Below are 21,305 nucleotides of genomic sequence, written 5' to 3'. Positions count from 1 at the left end.
AAAAAAGTCATATTCCTCTTCTTTGTTACCCTTCCAAAACTTAGTAATACCTATCCAGTTCCTTTGACCATTCCTGTCAATAAAAGTTACCATTTATGGTGAGTTTATGATGTTCTAGGAATTGGCTTAAGATCTTTATATGCATGGATCTCATTTAACTCTCACAGAAATCCTAAGAGGTAACCATTATTATAATATTATCCCCATCTTACAGATAGGAAGATGAGGGTAAGTAAAGTTACTTGACTTGCCAAATTCACATTAATAAGCTGTAGAGATGGGATATGAACCAGGCCTGTCTAAACTCCTCCCTGTTAAGCAAATCTGTTCCTTTCAAATTAGATAGTTTCAAAATTCCTCACTCTCCTTGGTAGCTATAATAGTTTAGCAACATCCCTCTTACAGTGTGACCCCAGAATTCCAGATGTTGCTTGACCAATGGAGGGTGAAAATTTTCTCTCCCACATTCTAGACATTCTTCATTTATTAAAAGAGACTAAGACTGAATTAGCTTTTATGAGTAGCCTCATTTCCCTGTTGTGCCTTACTAAGCCTGACTAAATCAAAATGAAAACATGATGACACAAAACCTATGGGACGTAGCAAAAGCAGTTTTAAGAGGGAAGTTTATAGCAATATAATCTCACCTCAGGAAACAAGAAAAATCTCAAATAAACAATCTAACCCTACACTTAAAACAACTAGAGAAAGAAGAACAAAGAAAACCCAAAGTCAGTAGAAGAAAAGACATCTTAAAGATCAGAGCAGAAATAAATGAAATAGAAATGAAGAAAACAATAGCAAACATCAATAAAACTAAAAGCTGGTTCTTTGAGAAGATAAATAAAATTAATAAACCCTTAGCCAAACTCATCAAGAAAAAAAGGTAGAGGACGCAAATCAATAAAATTGGAAATGAAACAGGAGAAATCACAACTGACACTGCAGAAATACAAAGGATTATAAGACACTACTATGAAAAACTATATGCCAATAAAATGGACTACCATGAAGAAATGGACAAACTCTTGGAAAGGTACCATTTTCCAAGACTGACCAGGAAAAATTAGAAAATATAAACAGATATATCACAAGTAATGAAATTGAAACCATAATTAAAAATATTCCAACAGGGCTTCCCTGGTGGCGCAGTGGTTGAGAGTCCGCCTGCCGATGCAGGGGACACGGGTTCGTGCCCCTATCCCGGAAGATCCCACATGCCGCGCAGCGGCTGGGCCCGCGAGCCATGGCCGCGGAGCCTGTGTGTCCGGAGCCTGTGCTCCGCAACGGGAGAGGCCACAGCAGTGAGAGGCCCGCGTACAGCAAAAAAAAAAAAAAAAAAAAAAAAAAAAAAAAAAAAAAATATTCCAACAAACAAAAGTCCAGGACCAGATGGCTTCACAGGCAAATTCTATCAAACATTTAGAGAAGAGCTAATACTGATCCTTCTCAAACTCTTCTAAAAAATTGCAGAGGGAGAAACACTCCCAGATTCGTTCTACAAAGCCACCATCACCCTAATACCAAAACCAGAAGAAGATATCAAAAAAAAGATTAAAGACCAATATCACTGATGAACATAGATGCAAAAATCCTGAACAAAATACTATCAAACAGAATCCAATAACACATTAAAAGGATCATACACCATGATCAAGTGGGATTTATCCCAGGGATGCAAGGATTTTTCAATATACGCAAATAAGTCAATGTGATACACCACATTAACAAATAAAGGAATAAAAACCGTATGATCATCTCAATAGATGCAGAAAAAGCTTTCAACACCCATTTATGATAAAAATTCTGCAGAAAACGGGCATGGGGGAACCTACCTCAACATAATAAAGGCCATATATGACAAACCCACAGAGAGCATCATACTCAATGGTGAAAAACTGAAAGCATTTCCCCTAAGATCAGGAACAAGACAAGGATGTCCACTATCGCCACTCTCTTCAACATAGCTTTGGAAATCCTAGCCACAGCAATCAAAGAAGAAAAAGAAACAAAGGGAATCCAAATTGGAAAAGAAAAAGTAAAACTGTCACTGTTTGCTGATGATGTGATACTATACATAGATAATCCTAAAGATGCCATCAGAAAACTACTACAACTAATCAATGAATTTGGTAAGGTTGCAGTATTCAAAATTAAGTCACAGAAATCTCTGGCATTCCTATACACCAACAACGAAAAATCAGGAAGAGAAAATAAGGAAACACTCCCATTTACCACTGCAACAAAAAGAATAAAAAACCTAGGAATAAACCTGCCTAAGGTGGCAAAAGACTTGTACTCAGAAAACTATAAAACACTGATGAAAAAAATCAAAGATGACATAAATAGATGGAGAATATACCATGTTCTTGGATTGGAAGAATCAACATTGTGAAAATGACTATACTACCCAAAGCAATCTATAGATTCAATGCAATCCCTATCAAACTACCAATGGCATTCTTCACAGAAGTAGAACAAAACATTTTACATTTTGTATGGAAACACAAAAGACCCCAAACAGCCAAAGCAATCTTGAGAAAGAAAAATGGAGTTGGAGGAATCAGGCTCCCTGAATTCTAACTATACCACAAAGCTACAGTAATCAAGACACTATGGTACTAGCACAAAACAGAAATATAGGTCAATGGTACAAGATAGAATGCCCAGAGATAAACCCATGCACATATGGGCACCTAATTTATGACAAAGCACGCAAGAACATACAATGGAGAAAAGACAGCCTCTTCAATAAGTGGTCCTGGGAAAACTGGACAGCTACATGTAAAGGAATGAAATTAGAATACTCCCTAACACCATACACAAAAATAAACTCCAAATGGATTAAAGACTTAATAAGACCAGACACTATAAAACTCTTAGAGGAAAATATAGGAAAAACACTCTTTGACATAAACCACAGGAAGATTTTTTTTGTGTGTGGTATGCGGGCCTCTCACTGTTGTGGCCTCTCCCGCTGTGAAGCACAGGCTCTGATGCGCAGGCTCAGCGGCCGTGGCTCACGGGCCCAGCTCCGTGGTATGTGGGATCTTCCTGGACTGGGTTACAAACCCGTGTCCCCTGCATTGGCAGGCGGACTCTCAACCACTGCGCCACCAGGGAAGCCCCAGCAAGATCTTTTTAGACCCACCTTCTAGAGTAACAGAAATAAAAACAAAAATAAAGAAGTGGGTCTTAAAAGCTTTTGCACAGCAAAGGAAACCATCAACAAGACCAAAAGACAACCCTCAGAATTGGAGAAAAACATTTAGAGAAGAGCTAACACCCATCCTTCTCAAACTCTTCCAAACAATGTCAGAGGAAGGAACACTCCCAAACTCATTCTACGAGGCCACCATCACCTTGATACCAAAACCAGACAAGGATGTCACAAAGAAAGAAAACTACAGGCCAATAATACCGATCAACATAGATGCAAAAATCCTCAACAAAATACTAGCAAACAGAATCCAACAGCACATTAAAAGGATCATACACCATGATCAAGTGGGGTTTATTCCAGGAATGCAAGGATTCTTCAATATACACAAATCAATCAATGTGATACACCATATTAACAAACTGAAGGAGAAAAACCATATGATCATCTCAATAGATGCAGAGAAAGCTTTCGACAAAATTCAACACCCATTTATGATAAAAACCCTCCAGACAGTAGGCACAGAGGGAACTTTCCTCAACATAATAAAGGCCATATATGACAAACCCACAGCCAACATTGTCCTCAATGGTGAAAAACTGAAACCATTTCCACTAAGATCAGGGACAAGACAAGGCTGCCCACTCTCACCACTCTTATTCAACCTAGTTTTGGAAGTTTTAGCCACAGCAATCAGAGAAGAAAAGGAAATAAAAGGAATCCAAATCGGAAAAGAAGAAGTAAAGCTGTCACTGTTTGCAGATGACATGATACTATACATAGAGAATCCTAAAGATGCTAACAGAAAACTACTAGAGCTAATCAATGAATTTGGTAAAGTAGCAGGATACAAAATTAATGCACAGAAATCTCTGGGATTCCTGTACACTAATGATGAAAAATCTGAAAATGAAATCAAGAAAACACTCCCATTTACCACTGCAACAAAAAGAATAAAATATCTAGGAATAAACTTACCTAAGGAGACAAAAGGCCTGTATGCAGAAAATTATAAGACACTGATGAAAGAAATTAAAGATGATACAAATAGATGGAGAGATGTACCATGTTCTTGGATTGGAAGAATCAATATTGTGAAAATGACTCTACTGCCCAAAGCAATCTACAGATTCAATGCAATCCCTATCAAACTACCACTGGCATTTTTCACAGAACTAGAACAAAAAATTTCAAAATTTGTTTGGAAAAACAAAAGACCCCGAATAGCCAAAGCAATCTTGAGAACGAAAAACGGAGCTGGAGGAATCAGGCTCCCTGACTTCAGACTATACTACAAAGCTACAGTGATCAAGACAGTGTGGTACTGGCACAAAAACAGAAAGATAGATCAATGGAACAGGATAGAAAGCCCAGAGATAAACCCACACACATATGGTCAACTTATCTTTGATAAAGGAGGCAGGAATGTACAGTGGAGAAAGGACAGCCTCTTCAATAAGTGGTGCTGGGAAAACTGGACAGGGACATGTAAAAGTATGAGATTAGATCATTCCCTAACACCATACACAAAAATAAGCTCAAAATGGATTAAAGACCTAAATGTAAGGCCAGAAACTATCAAACTCTTAGAGGAAAACATAGGCAGAACACTCTATGACATAAATCACAGCAAGATCCTTTTGGACCCACCTCCTAGAGAAATGGAAATAAAAACAAAGATAAACAAATGGGACCTAATGAAACTTCAAAGCTTTTGCACAGCAAAGGAAACCATAAACAAGACCAAAAGGCAACCCTCAGAATGGGAAAAAATATTTGCAAATGAAGCAACTGACAAAGGATTAATCTCCAAAATTTATAAGCAGCTCATGCAGCTCAATAACAAAAAAACAACCAACCCAATCCAAAAATGGGCAGAAGACTTAAATAGGCATTTCTCCAAAGAAGATATACAGACTGCCAACAAACACATGAAAGAATGCTCAACATCATTAATCATTAGAGAAATGCAAATCAAAACTACAATGAGATATCATCTCACACCAGTCAGAATGGCCATCATCAAGAAATCTAGAGACAATAAATGCTGGAGAGGGTGTGGAGAAAAGGGAACACTCTTGCACTGCTGGTGGGAATGTGAATTGGTACAGCCACTATGGAGAACGGTATGGAGGTTCCTTAAAAATCTACAAATAGAACTACCATATGACCCAGCAATCCCACTACTGGGCATATACCCTGAGAAGACCATAATTCAAAAAGAGACATGTACCAAAATGTTCATAGCAGCCCTATTTACAATAGCCCGGAGATGGAAACAACCTAAGTGTCCATCATCAGATGAATGGATAAAGAAGATGTGGCACATATATACAATGGAATATTACTCCGCCATAAAAAGAAACGAAATTGAGTTATTTGTAATGGGGTGGATGGACCTAGAGTCTGTCATACAAAGTGAAGTAAGTCAGGAAGAGAAAAACAAATACCATATGCTAACAGATATATATGGAATCTAAAAAAAAAAAAGGTATTGATGAACCTAGTTGCAGGGCAGGAATAAAGAGATAGACATAGAAAATGGACTTGAGGACATGGGGTGGGAGGGCGAAGCTGGGACTAAATAAGAGTAGCATTGATGTACATATACTACCGAATGTAAAATAGTTGGCTGGTGGAAAATAGCACAGGGAGATCGGCTAGGTGCTTTGCGATGACCTAGAGGGGTGCGATAGGGAGCATGGGAGGGAGGCTCAAGAGGAAGGGGATATGGGGACATACCTATGCATATGGCTGATTTGCTTTCTTGTGCAACAGAAACTAACACAGTATTGTGAAGCAATTATACTCCAATAAAGATCTATTAAAAACAAAATTCCTAAGGCTTTCTCACATGGAATAGAAAATGTGCCTGGAATACCCTCCTTCCTCTTTTCTTTGTTAATTATCAAGGCCCAGGCCAGACTCCCCTTCATCCATCATTTTCTCTGTGAGCAGCCTAGCTCTCAGTGATCAATACTTTGAAGGAGTTTGCCTTATACTTTGGTATGCTAGTTGGCACTAGCTACCTTGCACTGTAATGATCCCAACATAAATATGCCTAACTTCCTTGAGCTCTTTATATATAAATGTCACCCTTTAATAGAGCAATAATTTCCTGGAGTGTGTTTTCTCCTACTGATATAAATAAAAAGAGCTGAGAAGAATGTAAGAGCTGGCGTTTTCACTCCATGTTTTTGCTTTCTGTGCTAACAATCAAAAACAGATAAATAAACAAAATTGGATAATTTCAAAGGACTGTGTAAGAGACTACATACAGTGAAGGAGAGAAAGGCTGGTCTGAATCAAGAGGGAGGTAGTGGCCAAGGAAGAAGTGGCTCATTCATGGGAATCTGGAAAGCTACAAAACAATTTTCGATCTTTGCTCAGCCAAGTGTTCCAAGGAACTGGTCCCAGCAGAGGGCTTAGTTCTGCCCAGGACTCCTTACATCCCACCTTACTCCTGGAACTCTCTATCCACAGACCTCACCTGATAATACTCTTCCCCAGGTCCCTGATACTCTAGTGACATTGACCTTTGTCAATTCCTAGAACACACTGAAAGCATTCATATTTCAGGGCTTTCGTGCTTGCTATCCCCTTTGCTACAGTGGTGTTCTCATGTTTATTTAAATGACAAGCTTCTTATTCTTTCGATCTCTATATATCATCTCCACGGGACTTTCCTGCAATGTTCCTAGAAACATCTTCCCTGTCACTCTCTATCCCACTGTTTTATTTCTTCATAGTATCTATCACCATCTAAAGGGTTAACTTTTTTTTTTAATGTGTTTACGATCTGCCTCCTCCCACCAGAATATAAGCTTCTGAAAGACTAAAGTCCTTTCTGTTGTGTTCTCTGTGGTCTTTCTAGTAACAAGCAGTGTCTGGATAACAGTAGATATTTAATATCTGTTAAATAGATGTAAGAGAATATGTAGACAGGGTTAAAGCTGCACAAAGGGGATTAAAAGACAGCTTTCCAGAGGAGGTGATTCATAAACTAAGCCTTGAATAAATTGTATAAGTATTCAGACAGACTTTACAGTGAAGGAAACTGCAGGGAGCACTTGTGAAATTTATTTTTCACTATATGTAAAAATATGGAACTGCAAGTAGTTCAACATTCTGAGATTATGAAAGGTTTTGGAGCAAGAACAATATGTAACTCCTAAGGAACCCCTTTTTCTATTCTCTAAATCTACTGAAACATTGATTAGAGTCTTAGAAATTAAAGGGGTAAAGGGTATCTAACAATACATATACTGCCATTATAAGTTTGGATTTAAATATGATTAGAAGATTGACAGACTAATAATAATGTAAATTTAAAGAAGTTATATGATTAACAGACCTGTTTAATTATAAGGAAAGTAAAATCAGCAAAAACTTAAATTATTTTAACTAGCAACAATATGATCATCAACAATATGATCAACAATGTAACAGAGAGTAAAACTTAATCAGTTGCAAAAATATGTATAAAGGAGGCAGACCAAAGAGGGAAAGAGAATGCAGAAAGAGAAGCAGAAATCCACCAGAGAGAAATTCCCTGTTTTGTAGTTCAGTGTTACGTGCAAACTGTACAGATAAGCTCAATGTCTTTTGCTTCTTATTTATCCCCACAGCCCAGCAGAGTCAGGTACCTAGGAAATTCTCAGTAACTGCTGAATTGACTGAACCATCCTCATCAGTGCCTTTGGGAGCTGGTACCTAAATTAGTTTTAATTTCCACTAAATTGGAGGGGAAAGGGTAGGATGTTAGACTGTATTTTCTTTTGTATAGAAAAAATTTTAAGTACAAGTAGTTTCAAGGTATTTTATTAAGTATTTGCTCCAGTGCAAGGCTATTTGTAGCGGCCCAGTTACTTGGTTTTACTTTCAGGGACCAGTATGGTTATAATATATCACAAGGAGGAATAGCGTGGTGTTCAAAGTATGTGAACTCTATGACCAGACTGTCAGGGCCTAAACTCAAGCTGTGAGACCTTCGGCAAGTTACTTAACTTCTCTGCACCTCAGTTTACTCATCTATATACAGAAATAACAATAGTACCTATCGTATAGGGTTGTTGTGAGAAGTATAGGTAAAACAATAAAAACAATGCTTAGAATAAACGCTGTAAGCACTATATAACATTTACTATCATTACAATTACTTTTTCAGTTGTTTTCCTACTTGAATTTGAAGATATTTTGACCATGAACAACCTGAATAGTTAAACTTTTTATGAGAATACAAACACTAATTATTTCACTCAAATTCCAAACAAGGATTATTTACTAATATGCTACTTACACTAACTGATTAATTGTCTTCTGCTGCTCCTTGGATCTTCTGTAACTCAGCAGCTTACTTTGTGCTGGTGCATCAACACCTATGTCTTCTGGGGGACGAACAATGGGAGGTAACTTCAAGTTCAGAGCCTTTTTTTCTGCTGCAATGGCAGTTTTGTTTGTATCTGACATCTTGGTCCCCTAAAGATTAAAATATACTCTGAGGAGAAAAAGTCTGTAAAGCCATTATTGTAAAAGCTAGCCTCGATATATTCATTACATATCAATATCAAAAATTCTAGGCCTCTTTATATCTTTTTCCCAAGGATGGCAGTTGAGATAAATGGGCAGGGATTCCTGTTAGAGCTCTACCATTCATTGCTATGAAGAAATGAAGCCAGTCACTTCCCGGTGAGTGAGGGCTTCAGTTTCCTCATGGCTGAAATTAAGGAACTGGATTAGATGCTCTCCAAATACCTGTACAGTTCTAAAATTTTGAGTTCAAATTTTCCCTAAGAAGCAAATCACAACAACAAAATCCAGTTGTTGAGGTATAATCCCTCTCCCCAAAAAGCTGATACTTTAACATCATTAATATTTTTAAACATCACTATTGTATCTTAGTTTTGCTACCTTCCTAGAAAGCCATACTATGATCAAACAAAAATAGGCATACTAAGTGCGTAAGAAATCTAAAATGTCATATAAATGCTGAATAATTAACTGTGATATCAACTGCATTTGCTGCAGATGCCCACACAATTTGGAGATTCCTGCCTTGAAAAAGACAGTTTCTGCCGGCGCCCAGTTCAAAATCTCCTGCCCTGGGAGAAAGGTGAAGAGAAAAGCTGAGGACAAGAAAGTACCTCTCTGATTGTTTTCACTACTTCCCGGCTGCTCAGATAAGAGGGGAACGTTCAACGAACTTCTCCAATGGTGAAAGGAAGAGAGAAAACAAAGGTTGAAACCTCCGGAACACCCTACGGGGTCCTGCCGAGCTGGGCAGTCACCTGCCGCATAGAAACAAAGTTGTTGCCATAGAAACTGTCGCGGTCGCAACTGGAGACTGGGCAAATGTTGCCTGGAGAGGCAGTTGCTGAGCTGCCACAGATAAGGATTACCTGTCACAACAATAATTCATTACTCGAGTAAATGGAGGGTCAGTGAATGAGACTTTTTTACCTAACCCTCTTCCCTTAGAAAGGGCACGGAAACAGGATCTTCAAATTGTGGAAAACTGCAAGACTGGAAATTTGGATCCGTTGGAAAATAGATTTATATAAACACTCTCAAGGAGGATCAAGTCTTCAAGTGTCCCCATAGCGACTTCCCTGTAAATATTATAACTAATCAAGATTTTCATTTATCTTGTTTCTCTATTCAGTATTTGTTTAGACAGCACTTCTTTCAGAAAATTTTTGGCAGAGAAGATTAAGCTGTGTAAATTTTTTGAGTATGCATGAAGAGAGAAATGTGAAACTTTGCTATTTGAGGCTGCACAATGGATACTCCATCTAAATGATAATAGCCTACACAAATACCATGTGCATAAATAAAATTGGTAGATAAATAAATCCTGGTGGTGTATTAATGGCATATTCATTCAACAATATTTGAGCATCTTCTATGTGCCAATCAGCACGTAAAGAATTTTTTTTTAATGAGAGTACAGCTTACACTATTGTGTCTGGCAAACAGTTGTTCCTCTAAAAATATCATTTGAGTCAGTGAATGAACAAATTGAAATTCCTCCTAGCTTGTAAAAACAAACTATCTTTCTGTGGAAAACAAAACACTTGTATGTGATTTTTTTGTCACAATGTCTTTTAAAAAAATTTTATATATATATATATTCTTCTTTAAGATACTTTTCCATTATGGGTTATTACAAGATATTGAGTATAGTTTCCCATGCTATACAGTAGGTCCTTATTTGTTATCTATTTTTTATATAGTAGTGTGTATATTTTAATCACAAACTACTAATTTATCCCTCCCCCCACCTTTCCCCTTTGGTAACCACAAGTTTGTTTTCTATGTCTGTGAGTCAATTTCTGTTTTGTTAATAAATTCATTTGTATTATTTTTTCAGATTCCACATATAAGCAATATCATATGATATTTGTCTTTCTGTGATGGTTTTTTGACATGTCAATTTGGTTAGGCTAAACTACAGAATTGAACGGAGGACAGTATTATATCATGCACTCACCTTCTCCCAGTTACTCAAACACTAATCTAGGGCTGCTGTGAAGAGATTTTCCAGATGTAATTCAAGTCCCCTGTAAATTGATGTTAATCTAGGGAGATTATCTGTGTGGGCCTCACTCAATCAGCAGAAGTCCTTTTTAAAAGTTTTAGACATGCCCTGAGTTAGACTCCAAACAGCAGGTAGGTGTACAGGTGCTCTCCCCTCTCTGGCTCTTTCCTTCCTGACAGCCTGCCCCTAAAGATTGTGGACTTGCTTCATGAGCCCCCACAGTTACATAAGCCAGTTCCCTGTAAGAAACCCTATATATAAACATACAAACAATGGATACATATAGGGTATATATATAATCTATTGGTTCTGCTTCCCTCATTAGATCCTAACTAATACAATGTACATCATTTTTCAAACAGCTTTTAATAGGTATAATTTACATACTATAGAATTCACCATTTTAAAGTATACAATTCACTGGGTTTTTCAGTAAATTTATACAGTTGTGCAACCATTACCAAGATCCAGTTCTAAAAAATTTCCATCACTGCAAAAAGTTCCCTTGACCTCATATACAGTCAATCCTCACTCTCACCTCCAGTCCTAGGCAACCACTGATTTGCTTTTGGTCTCTATAGGTTTACAACTTCTGAAAATTTCGTATGAATGGAATCATGTATTATGTAGTCTTTTGTGTCTGGCTTCTTTCACTTAATAATGTGTTTGAGGTTCATCTATATGTAGTATGTGACAGAAGTTCATTCCTTTTTACTGATGGATAGTCTTCCATTATATGGATATATCATATTTGGTTTATTCATTCACAAGCTGATGGACATTTGGATTGCTTTCAGTTCGGGGATATTATGAATAATCCTTCCATGAACATTTGGGTGCAAATCTTTGGATGAACATACATTTTCATTTCTCATTGGTAGGAATTGCTGGGATAAATGATAAGTGTATGTTTGATCTTTTAAGAAACTGTCAAACTGTTTTCCAAAGTGGCTGAAACATTCTACATTTCTACCAGAAAAATATAAGCATTCCAATTTCTCCACATCCTTGCCAACACTTGGTATTGTCTATCTTTTTTATTTGAGGTATTTGAATGGGCATATAGTGGTATCTCATTGTGGTTTTAATTTGCATTTCCCTAAACGCAAATATGTTGAATATCTTTTCATGTGCTTATTATCCATTAACATAGCTTCTTTTTTGATGAAATGTCTATTTAGATCTTTTATCCATTTTTAAATTGGAATATTTCCCTTTCTATCATTAAGGGGTAAGAGTTCTTTACATTCTGGATACAAATCCTTTATCAGATAATTTGCAAATATATTCTTTTGGCCTGTAGCTTGCCTTTTCATTTTCTTAATGGTATCTCTTTTTTAAACATCTTTATTGGAGTATAATTGCTTTACATTGTTGTGTTAGTTTCTTTGGGAAGTTGTGACACTTTCAGAACACCTGCAGATACTTTCTCCTGAAAGAACTGACAAAAGATAATATAATGAAAAGAGGAAGGTACTGAACCATGGATATACTACATTCCTATTTGTGCAAAAAAGTGGGGGGAAGGGTATAAATTCATAAATGTTTGTGCATACATAGGAGTCAGAGGCGGGAAGATTACCTTTTTTTCACTACGAATATGTTTTTACTCTTTGAAAAAATTAAAATATAAAAAAAAAACCTAAAAGAAAGTATGACACTTCAAGGCATGTGTCTCAAACTCGGATTAAGACTGCTACAGTGCTACAAAGTTAAATTAGATCAGCTTGCTTGAAGGAAAGGCATTTTCTAATAGGATTTTTTTTTTTTTAAGCCTCCCGGAGCGGGTTGCAGGATCTTATTTCCCAGACCAGGGACTGAACTCTGGGCCTCAGCAATGAAAGCCTCGAAGTGTAACCACTGGACCGCCAGGGAATTCCCACATTTTCTAATAGGGCTTTTATCTTTCAGCTTATTTAAGATTGAGTTCTGCCAAGATGCATGAAGAAAAATGCCATTTCAAAATTTATACTTGCCAATGTGGGTACTATGATACTATGAACTGGAGTACTGAGACTTATTTTCTTAAGTCAACTGATACAGTGTAATGACTTTTACCCTAGATTACATACATACCACCAGGCATCCAGTTACCTTGTCAAATGCTTGCTGCGTGGGGAGAGGGGAGGACAGGACTATACATTTCAAATGACTGCAAAATTCATCCTTCTTTTAGAAAAGGCTTATTTTCCTCATTGTAAGCCAGGGGAAAGGGTATGGCTTATTATTAGATACCCAATAAATAAACATTCTAGTTGTAGGAGACGGGAAAGTACATACAAACATATCACTTGTCGAGAGAAGCGAATTCTCAATTTGTTCTTTGAATCTTAAAGAGTTTTTTCTTCAGTTAATCACAGAGTATTAATTATATTCAACACAAAATCTGTTTCTTGAAAACTTTGTTCATTTGGCTTTCAAAGAAGCTACATTTCTCATATCCTCTTACTTACTGGCTATTCTCAGTCTCCTGTCATTCATTCAGCAATGTCTGTTTGGTCTTGAGCAGGTAACTTAATGTCTCTGGTCCTCACATCCGTAAATGACGTTTTTAGCACAGTCACCGCTCACTAACTGGGAGCTACTATATATCGTTCGTAGTTACCACCACAAAAGCTCTGCTCCGCGCGTCGGCGCTGGCTAGGCCTGAGGTGAACCCACCACACCTCGGAAGAGGGTGAGTAGCCTCGGGAACGCTGTGGAGAAGTGAGCAACACTTTCCACACCCGAAACCAGGCTGGCAATCCGGGTGGAGTTCCCTACGCTCTCGCGCGAGGAAGCCCCAGGCAGCACCAGAAAGCACGGGGTTAACAACCAGGAACTGCGCCAGCCTCCGCCGGGGAAACGAAACCCATGACACCACCCCAGCCAGTTCCGTCTTGGGCGCGCCTTCGCTTCCGCCCGCTAACTGCACTTTCGATAAAACCATGGAGTCTAATATTTCCCTCTGGAACTTCTATATTTTCTTCATTTTTCCAGCCTTATGACTCTGGTTGTAGATAAAAATTAAGCTGGGATGGATTAGAGACAGGAGTGGCTATGGAAAAAAGGAGCTGGTGAGCGGGCCTGGCGAAAGTGCGTGGCGGGAGCACAGTGCGCCCTCTCTTCGCCGGCCGGAAGTTGAGGGACTGAATGGGTTCCGGAACCGGCGGCTGCGGCTCTTCTGTTTCTACCTGACGCTTAGCGGTCGCCCATCCTCAGGTCTCGTCAGCCTCTGGGCCACCAGGTTCATGTGGAGGCTCCCAGGCGCCCGCGCCGCGCTTCGTGGGGTCCGTACGGCGGTGGAGCGGCACAGTCGGGCCGAGGCGGCGACTGAGACCACGGCAGGTGCGATGGAGCGCGCTGTGGTGCGCTGTGTGCCCTCGGAGCCTAAGCTAAGTCTGTCGTTCGCGCTGGCCGACGGCAGCCACAAGAACATGCAGCGTGACCAGAGCGAGCCGCTGGGTCGGGCCCTCAGCCGGATCGCTACCAATGCCCTCAAAGGCCACGCGAAGGCGGCCGCCGCCAAGAAGAGCAGGAAGAACCGGCCAAACGCAAGCGGCGGCGTGTCCTGTGCGGGGCCTGGGCCCGAGCCGGCTGCAGCCTGCGAACCCGTGGTGAAGCTGTACTACCGGGAGGAGGCAGTGGCTGAAGACGTGCTCAATGTGGACGCCTGGCAGGACGGTGCGGTGCTGCAGATCGGCGATGTCAAGTACAAGGTGGAGCGCAACCCTCCCGCCTTCACCGAGCTGCAGTTGCCGCGCTACATCATGGCCGGCTTCCCGGTGTGCCCCAAGCTCGGCGTCGAATTTGGGGATCCCGCCGGCTCCCTCTTCCGCTGGTACAAGGAAACCAAACCCGGAGCGGCGGAACCTGAGGGCGGAGGCCCCTCATCGTTGTCTCCCTCTTCGCCCTCTCCTGGTTGGACTGAGACGGGTGTGGACGAGCGCGTCTACACCCCGTCCAATGCCGACATCGGGCTACGGCTCAAACTTCATTGCACCCCAGGCAATGGGCAGCGCTTCGGGCCAAGCCGGGAGTTGGAAAGTGTGTGTCCAGTGGAGGCCGGGCCCGGCACCTGCACCTTTGACCACCGGCATCTGTACACCAAGAAGGTGACGGACGACGCTCTCATCCGCATTGTCTCCTACAACATCTTGGCCGACACATACGCCCAGACTGAGTTTTCGCGGACTGTCCTGTACCCGTACTGTGCCCCTTACGCCCTGGAACTCGACTACCGCCAGAACCTTATCCAAAAGGAACTCACGGGCTACAACGCCGACCTCATCTGTTTGCAGGAAGTTGACCGCAACGTGTTTACAGACAGCTTGGTGCCGGCCCTGGAGGCCTTTGGGCTGGAGGGCGTGTTTCGAATCAAGCAGCACGAAGGCCTGGCCACTTTCTACCGGAAGTCCAAGTTCAGCCTCCTTAGCCAGCATGACATTGCTTTCCATGAAGCCCTGCAGTCTGACCCACTTCACAAAGAACTGCTGGAGAAACTGGCTTTGTACCCGTCAGCGCAGGAGAGGGTGCTCCAGAGATCTTCTGTACTTCAGGTAGAGTAACTCCGCCAGTCTCTACATACTCGTTCTGGAAGGGGCGCCGGGGCCGGGGGTGCTTATAGAGATGAAACAGTCCAGATTTTACTGAAAGGTGTTTGCTCTTGTATCTTCAGCACGTAATTTAGCCTTCCTTTCATTGAGCAGATACTTACCGAGTACCTGTAATGCGCCAGGCACACTATAGGTTGCCTTGAACAAGACAAACAGGAACTTTTCATAGTGCTTATGATTTAGTGTTTAGCTAAATACAATAATTTAATAGCTAATATTTTCTTAGTACTTGCCAAACACTGTTTTGACACATTTTAAAGAATTTAAAGTCTCTGGCATGTTGTACAAAGTGCTCCGTAAATATTAGCTGTTGTTATTTTAATTTTGGCTCATAGTAATCCTCCTGTACCCATTTTATAGATGTTATCCTAAAACTCCGTTGTCCAGAGTTTTTAGGTAGTTGGTTTTGTTCATAGTAAGAGCAGCTGCCATTTTTTGAGCACCTACTGTGTCTCATGCACCTCTGAGTAAGCTCATTTAATTGAATCCATACAATTAAATGTCCTCCTTGAGGTGGATGATATTGTCTCTTTTTTACTCATGATGAAGCTGGTTTAGGAAAAAGAAGTGTCCCTCTCCAGGTCACACTGCTGTAAATGGTAGAGTGGGTATTCAAAGCTACTTCTGCCTGACTCCAAAGCCCACGCTTACCCACATAAAAACACGGTCTCCAACCTTAGCGTTGTCATCTAAAATGTATTCATGCTATCTCTGTGTATTGGACTGTTACTAAAATGTTACGCTGAATCCCATTCATTTATATTCCAAAACTTAAAATTGTTTCATAATTTCAGTCATACTTCATCAGCAGGGAGGCATATGGAATAAAATGTCAGTTCATCATATAGTTTTAGATTTAAAAAAAATTCAGATTGGGAAATAGCAACTGAACTTGGCATTTTCTGTTTATTTTAGGTTTCTGTTCTTCAGTCTACAAAGGACTCTTCTAAAAAGATATGTGTTGCTAATACCCATCTCTACTGGCACCCCAAAGGTAGGTTTTATTGGTTTTCTCAAGTGGCTTGAACGTGGTAACGTAACGTCGGTAAAGCTGTTTTACACGAATACATCTTTTTCTGTTTTTTGAGTTTTATTGAGATATAGTTGACACACAGCACTATACAATTTAAGGTGTATGGCATAATGACTTATACATATTGCAAAATGATTATCACAATAAGTTTAGTTAAAATCTATTACCTCATATAAATACCCCCCAAAAGGTTTTTTTCCTTGTGATGAGAACTTCTGGGGCTTACTCTCTTAGCACCTTTCAAATATACCACCCAGCAGTGTTAACTATAGCCATTGTGTTGTATATTACATCCCCAATACCATTAATCTTATAACTGGAAGTTTTACCTTTTGACCACCTTCATCCAGTTCCTCCCCACACATACAAATACGTATCTTGAATGTCACCCAGATACTGTGGTTTGTGAGTTTTTTGTGTTTTTTAACTTAAAGGCAACTTTAGAAAGTACTTAACATTAATGTTTTTTATATTCACAGGTGGGTACATTCGTCTCATTCAAATGGCAGTAGCCTTGGCTCACATTAGACACGTCTCTTGTGATCTGTATCCCAGAATACCAGTTATATTTTGTGGGGACTTTAATAGTACCCCATCAACAGGAATGTATCACTTTGTCATCAGTGGCAATATTCCAGAGGATCATGAAGACTGGACTTCCAATGGGGAAGAGGAACGATGCAACATGTCTCTTACCCATTTCTTCAAACTGAAAAGTGCTTGTGGTGAACCTGCTTACACAAATTACGTTGGTGGCTTTCATGGATGTCTGGATTACATCTTCATTGACTTAAATGCTTTAGAGGTTGAACAGGTGATTCCATTACCTACTCATGAAGAAGTTACCACCCACCAGGCCTTACCTAGTGTTTCCCATCCCTCTGATCACTTAGCACTTGTATGTGATTTAAAATGGAAATAGATTTGTGTCTGATGGAATTTAAATCTGCTTCAGTAGGAAATTTAATATGAATCAAAGCTATGTGTAACCTTCAAAGAGGAAAACTAGGCACTAAGGTAAAATATTCTTACCATACGAGTTATGTTCTAGTGTCTTCATTACATGACTATCATAATGGTTGCATAATATAGTTTCTCTACCCTTTTTTTCCTACACTTGGAGGAAAAACAAATATATTTATGACCAGCAGGAAGAACATTGGGTACTTTTTATACTTTTTTTTACTAGTAATTAAGAATTTTGTAAAAAACCATTTGAATGATCCTGTAATTTTTCTATCATAACACACATTTCAAATTAAATCATGTGTATATAATTAGGGGGAAAGTGCATACAAGTTAAAGTGAGAGGCTTATTGTGACACATGGAAGGAATAACATTAGGGTCTACCTCTACCTCAATTTGGTTAGCAATTTAATACAACTTCAGAGCTTTAACAAAAAATTAAAATATACCATTACCAGTTCCTATTGCTTCTCATTTTTCAGTTATAAGGTATCTTCATTCTCTTATTTTTAGGATTTTAATTTTTAGTGTATGGTACAAATGGACATATTTATATTCCCATTCTTACTTGCAGCTCATTTTAACTTTCAGTATGCAAGCCTAATTTCGTATTTAAAGTGAACAATAACATCGTCAACTTGATCCTGTTGTCTTTAACACCCTTGCCCATGGAAAATGTTCATAAATCAACAGAGTATTTGACATATGATATTAGAGACTATAACACAATACATTAGATACGAGAAACTGCCTATTGATATGGGCTTGCAGTTGTGGATGAACCATGGAGCATTTCTGTGCTACAAGTATTTTCAAAATTGTTGGTTTTTCTAAATAGGAGAAAGAGTAGCAGTAGGGCTTTTGAGCATCTCTCGAATAAACTTCTTATAGACTTGAGCATTATAGTTTGAGTTACAGAACACTGTATATGTAATTATTTACATACTGTAAAAAAATTTTAAATATGAAGCCAAACTCTTGAAAATTACAAAGTATAGTTTTACTGATTAGAGTCTAGCCTAGAGTAGTAACTGAGTTTTTCTAACCCAGTTATCACCATACCGTATTTGTAATGCTTTAGCTGTTGTGCTCTTGTTCAAAAGAACTAAAATGTTCTCGTTTTTCTGCATTTAACTTCTAAGCTTAGATAGCTAGAGCTCACTTCAAGAGCTCTGATTTTCCAGTCATGAAGGCCTTTGTTCCACATTTAGTCTCTAACCCAATACCATAAGAACTTTCATCTTTTGACAAAGTAACCTGTATTTTCATATTCTGCTCACTATCCAATGTATTGTTTACTCTTAGTAATTTTGAGAATGAGAGGGTTTTAGTTGCACTTCAGATTGAACCTTGAAGTGCTTAAAAAGTATGTGCCGGAAAAATTAGGGTGGCAGTTTCTTGGGATCTTTAGAAAAAGCTGTAAGTGAAAAATTGATGCTACCAAATTGTGCCTTCCTAAAAAGCATCTTGAGAGCATTTTTTAACATCAGTTTACAAATATAGAAATAATATATTGAAGCCAGAATCTGATTCTTTTGCAATTTTTTTTTCCGTTTTAATATTTGGTTTTGGTTTGCTTTCAAACAAACATGTTGACAGGACTTACTATATAGTAAGTTGAGAGAAAAAGTTTAAGCAAAAAAGTTGAGAAACATAAAAGAAAAAAGTGTAACATGACATCTTCATGCCCATGAGAAAAACATACAGGTCCTGTATTTAACACCACAGCTAGGTAGATGGAACTCTGGTCAGAAAAATTCTAAACACTTATCAAACATTCCACATCTTGATACTTTAAATTTGATATTTGCTGACTAAACAATGATCAGATTGTACACAGGCATTTCAGAATATTAGAATATAGAATATTATTTTGAAGTGCATATACTTTGGTCAAATCTCTAGCATATAGATGTTAGTATGATTAGTCCAAATGTAGGGAACACTAAGACAACTGTATAAATAGCATACCAAAATGTCCTTGTATATGAACTAGAATAAAGTGTTATTCAGAAATGTTTAAGTGTTTAAAGCCATCTCTGTGATTGAATTTTTCTATTACTTTTAGATTTTTTTAGTACATTTAATTATAAAATATGGAAAGTAGCAACTCTGGTGAACCACATTTTATGATGTTACAAGTTCTTGCTATAGGAATTAACATTCTGAAAATTTTGCGTTATCAATTACAAACTACTAAGACTATTACAGAACATATTATCCTGTTAAATGAATTCTTATACAGTTGCCACTACAAACTGGTAGTTCATAATTCATTAGTGAACAAATCATTTCTGGCTATGTGATGTTCTTTAAAATTCTAGAAACTAAAATCAGTTGTTTCAAATTTTCAAGAATTTTACTGGTTGGTGACATTTTTGAGTCATCAAAATGTGGTGGTTTCAGTCCAAAGGTAGATCTCTGAGCAACATAAGGGGGAGAAGTGCAAAGAACACTACTGTGGGAAAATCTCCCTGGTGGAAATTGACACCTTTAGATCTCACATTCTCCAGCTATGAAATACAGGCAGAAATTCCCTACAAACTAGGCTGAGACAAAACCAAAACCCATATATAATGAAAGATAAAAGTTTGCACTACTAGTTTATCATAAGACCCACATGGCAACTACAAGAGGGAAAATCTTTCCTAATAGCCAACCAGTTTTCCAAACATAATTCAAAAACATTTAAATGTGGGAATTCCCTGGCAGTCCAGTGGTTAGGACTCCACGCTTCCACTGCAGGGGGCAGGTTCAATCCCCGGTCAGGGAACTAAGATCCTGCAGGCCACGCAGTGCAGCCAAAAAAAAAAAAAAATCAATGACATTAAAAGTAAGAAATCAATAGAGAAAATCAACTAAACCAAAAGCTGGTTCTTTGAAAAGATGAATAAAATTGATAAGCCTCTAGCCAGACTGAGGATACAGATTACCATTATCAGAAATTAAAGTGAGGACATCACTACACATCCCATGGACTTTAAAAGACAGTTTGGGGACTTCCTTCCCTGTTGGTCCAGTGGTTAAGACTCCATCCTTCCAATGTAGGGGACTCGGGTTTGATCCCTGGTTGGGGAGCTAAGATCCAACATGCCGCGCAGCGTGGCCAAAAAAAAAAAAAAAAAAAAGGCAGTTTGATCCCAGTAAATATCTGGAAATAATTATTACTACATATGAGATAATTCTGTGTATACACTAATGAAAATGAAGTCTCAGTAAATGAGACACTGATACTCTGGAAAATTAAGATAAACATTTCACTTATGTTTTATTTTCATTGAAGAATATATAGGTAAAGGGGGGAATCCATGGAAGCAACATGTAACAAAATACCACCACAGAAAAGCAACTGAATGATCTGAGAAAAAAGACAATGGGGAATATTATGGACAACAAAAAAGCCTATTAACAGAGGGACAGAAAACAGAAAATGGTTCTATGCTCAACTCTGATGGTGCTAGTCAGCCTTTAAGGGAACCACAATCCCTCTTCAGCTTCTCTGTTAACATACCTAACAATTATTTGACAGAGTATTTTTTAATCTGTGGGTATAATCAACTGTTCTGTATAATACGGGAGGGTTACAGAGACCTCTTTTTGATTGATCAACACTACGTTTAACATCTGTGTAAACAGTAAGCACTGAGTATAATGTCAAGTATTTCATAAGAGTACTGATCATGTCAATAAATTAGGACAGTGATAGTGATTAATAAGTTTGCATGGTTTTCAAAGAACGTTAAAACACAGTGAAAGGCATTCTAGGGATTATCTTTCAATTTATACTTTTTCCCAAAGCATTTACTCACTTCTACTTGGAAAAAAATGAAACTTCTCAGGCTTCCCTGGTGGCGCAGTGGTTGAGAATCTGCCTGCCAATGCAGGGGGCACGGGTTCGAGCCCTGGTCTGGGAAGATCCCACATGCCACGGAGCAACTGGGCCCGTGAGCCACAACTACTGAGCCTGCGCGTCTGGAGCCTGTGCTCCGCAACAAGAGAGGCCACGACAGTGA

The 21,305-nt window shown here is 38.9% G+C and overlaps 2 protein-coding genes across 5 annotated transcripts in view; one reads left to right on the top strand and one right to left on the bottom strand.

The window, feature by feature from the left end:
* DNAH12 (dynein axonemal heavy chain 12) overlaps window positions 1-13,684 on the bottom strand; it is a 213,395-nt gene extending 199,711 nt beyond the window's left edge. For 3 of the 4 annotated variants that reach the window (XM_081247432.1, XM_081247433.1, XM_081247434.1), the window contains exons 1-2: window positions 13,151-13,684; window positions 8,460-8,638 (exon numbers count right to left, since the gene is read on the bottom strand). In XM_081247432.1, the coding sequence (XP_081103558.1) occupies window positions 8,460-8,629 (170 nt within the window). In that variant the 5' untranslated portion in view covers window positions 8,630-8,638; window positions 13,151-13,684. Of the gene's footprint in view, window positions 1-8,459; window positions 8,639-9,303; window positions 9,333-13,150 lie in introns of those variants that run through there. The other variant, XM_081247431.1, reaches the window with a different exon arrangement.
* Window positions 13,685-13,824: 140 nt separating this feature from the next.
* PDE12 (phosphodiesterase 12) lies at window positions 13,825-18,817 on the top strand. The gene is made up of 3 exons (XM_081247453.1): window positions 13,825-15,235; window positions 16,208-16,286; window positions 16,805-18,817. The coding sequence occupies exons 1-3, from the start codon at window positions 13,928-13,930 to the stop codon at window positions 17,245-17,247; spliced, it is 1,830 nt and encodes a 609-aa protein (XP_081103579.1). The 5' UTR covers window positions 13,825-13,927; the 3' UTR covers window positions 17,248-18,817.
* Window positions 18,818-21,305: the final 2,488 nt, after the last annotated feature.

This window comes from Mesoplodon bidens, assembly GCF_964165515.1.
Source record: "Mesoplodon bidens genome assembly, chromosome: 10".
In the NCBI taxonomy this organism is placed as follows: Eukaryota; Metazoa; Chordata; class Mammalia; order Artiodactyla; family Ziphiidae; genus Mesoplodon; species Mesoplodon bidens.
The sequence above is the reverse complement of the archived record's forward strand: the minus strand, read 5'-3'. Positions and strand labels throughout refer to the sequence as shown.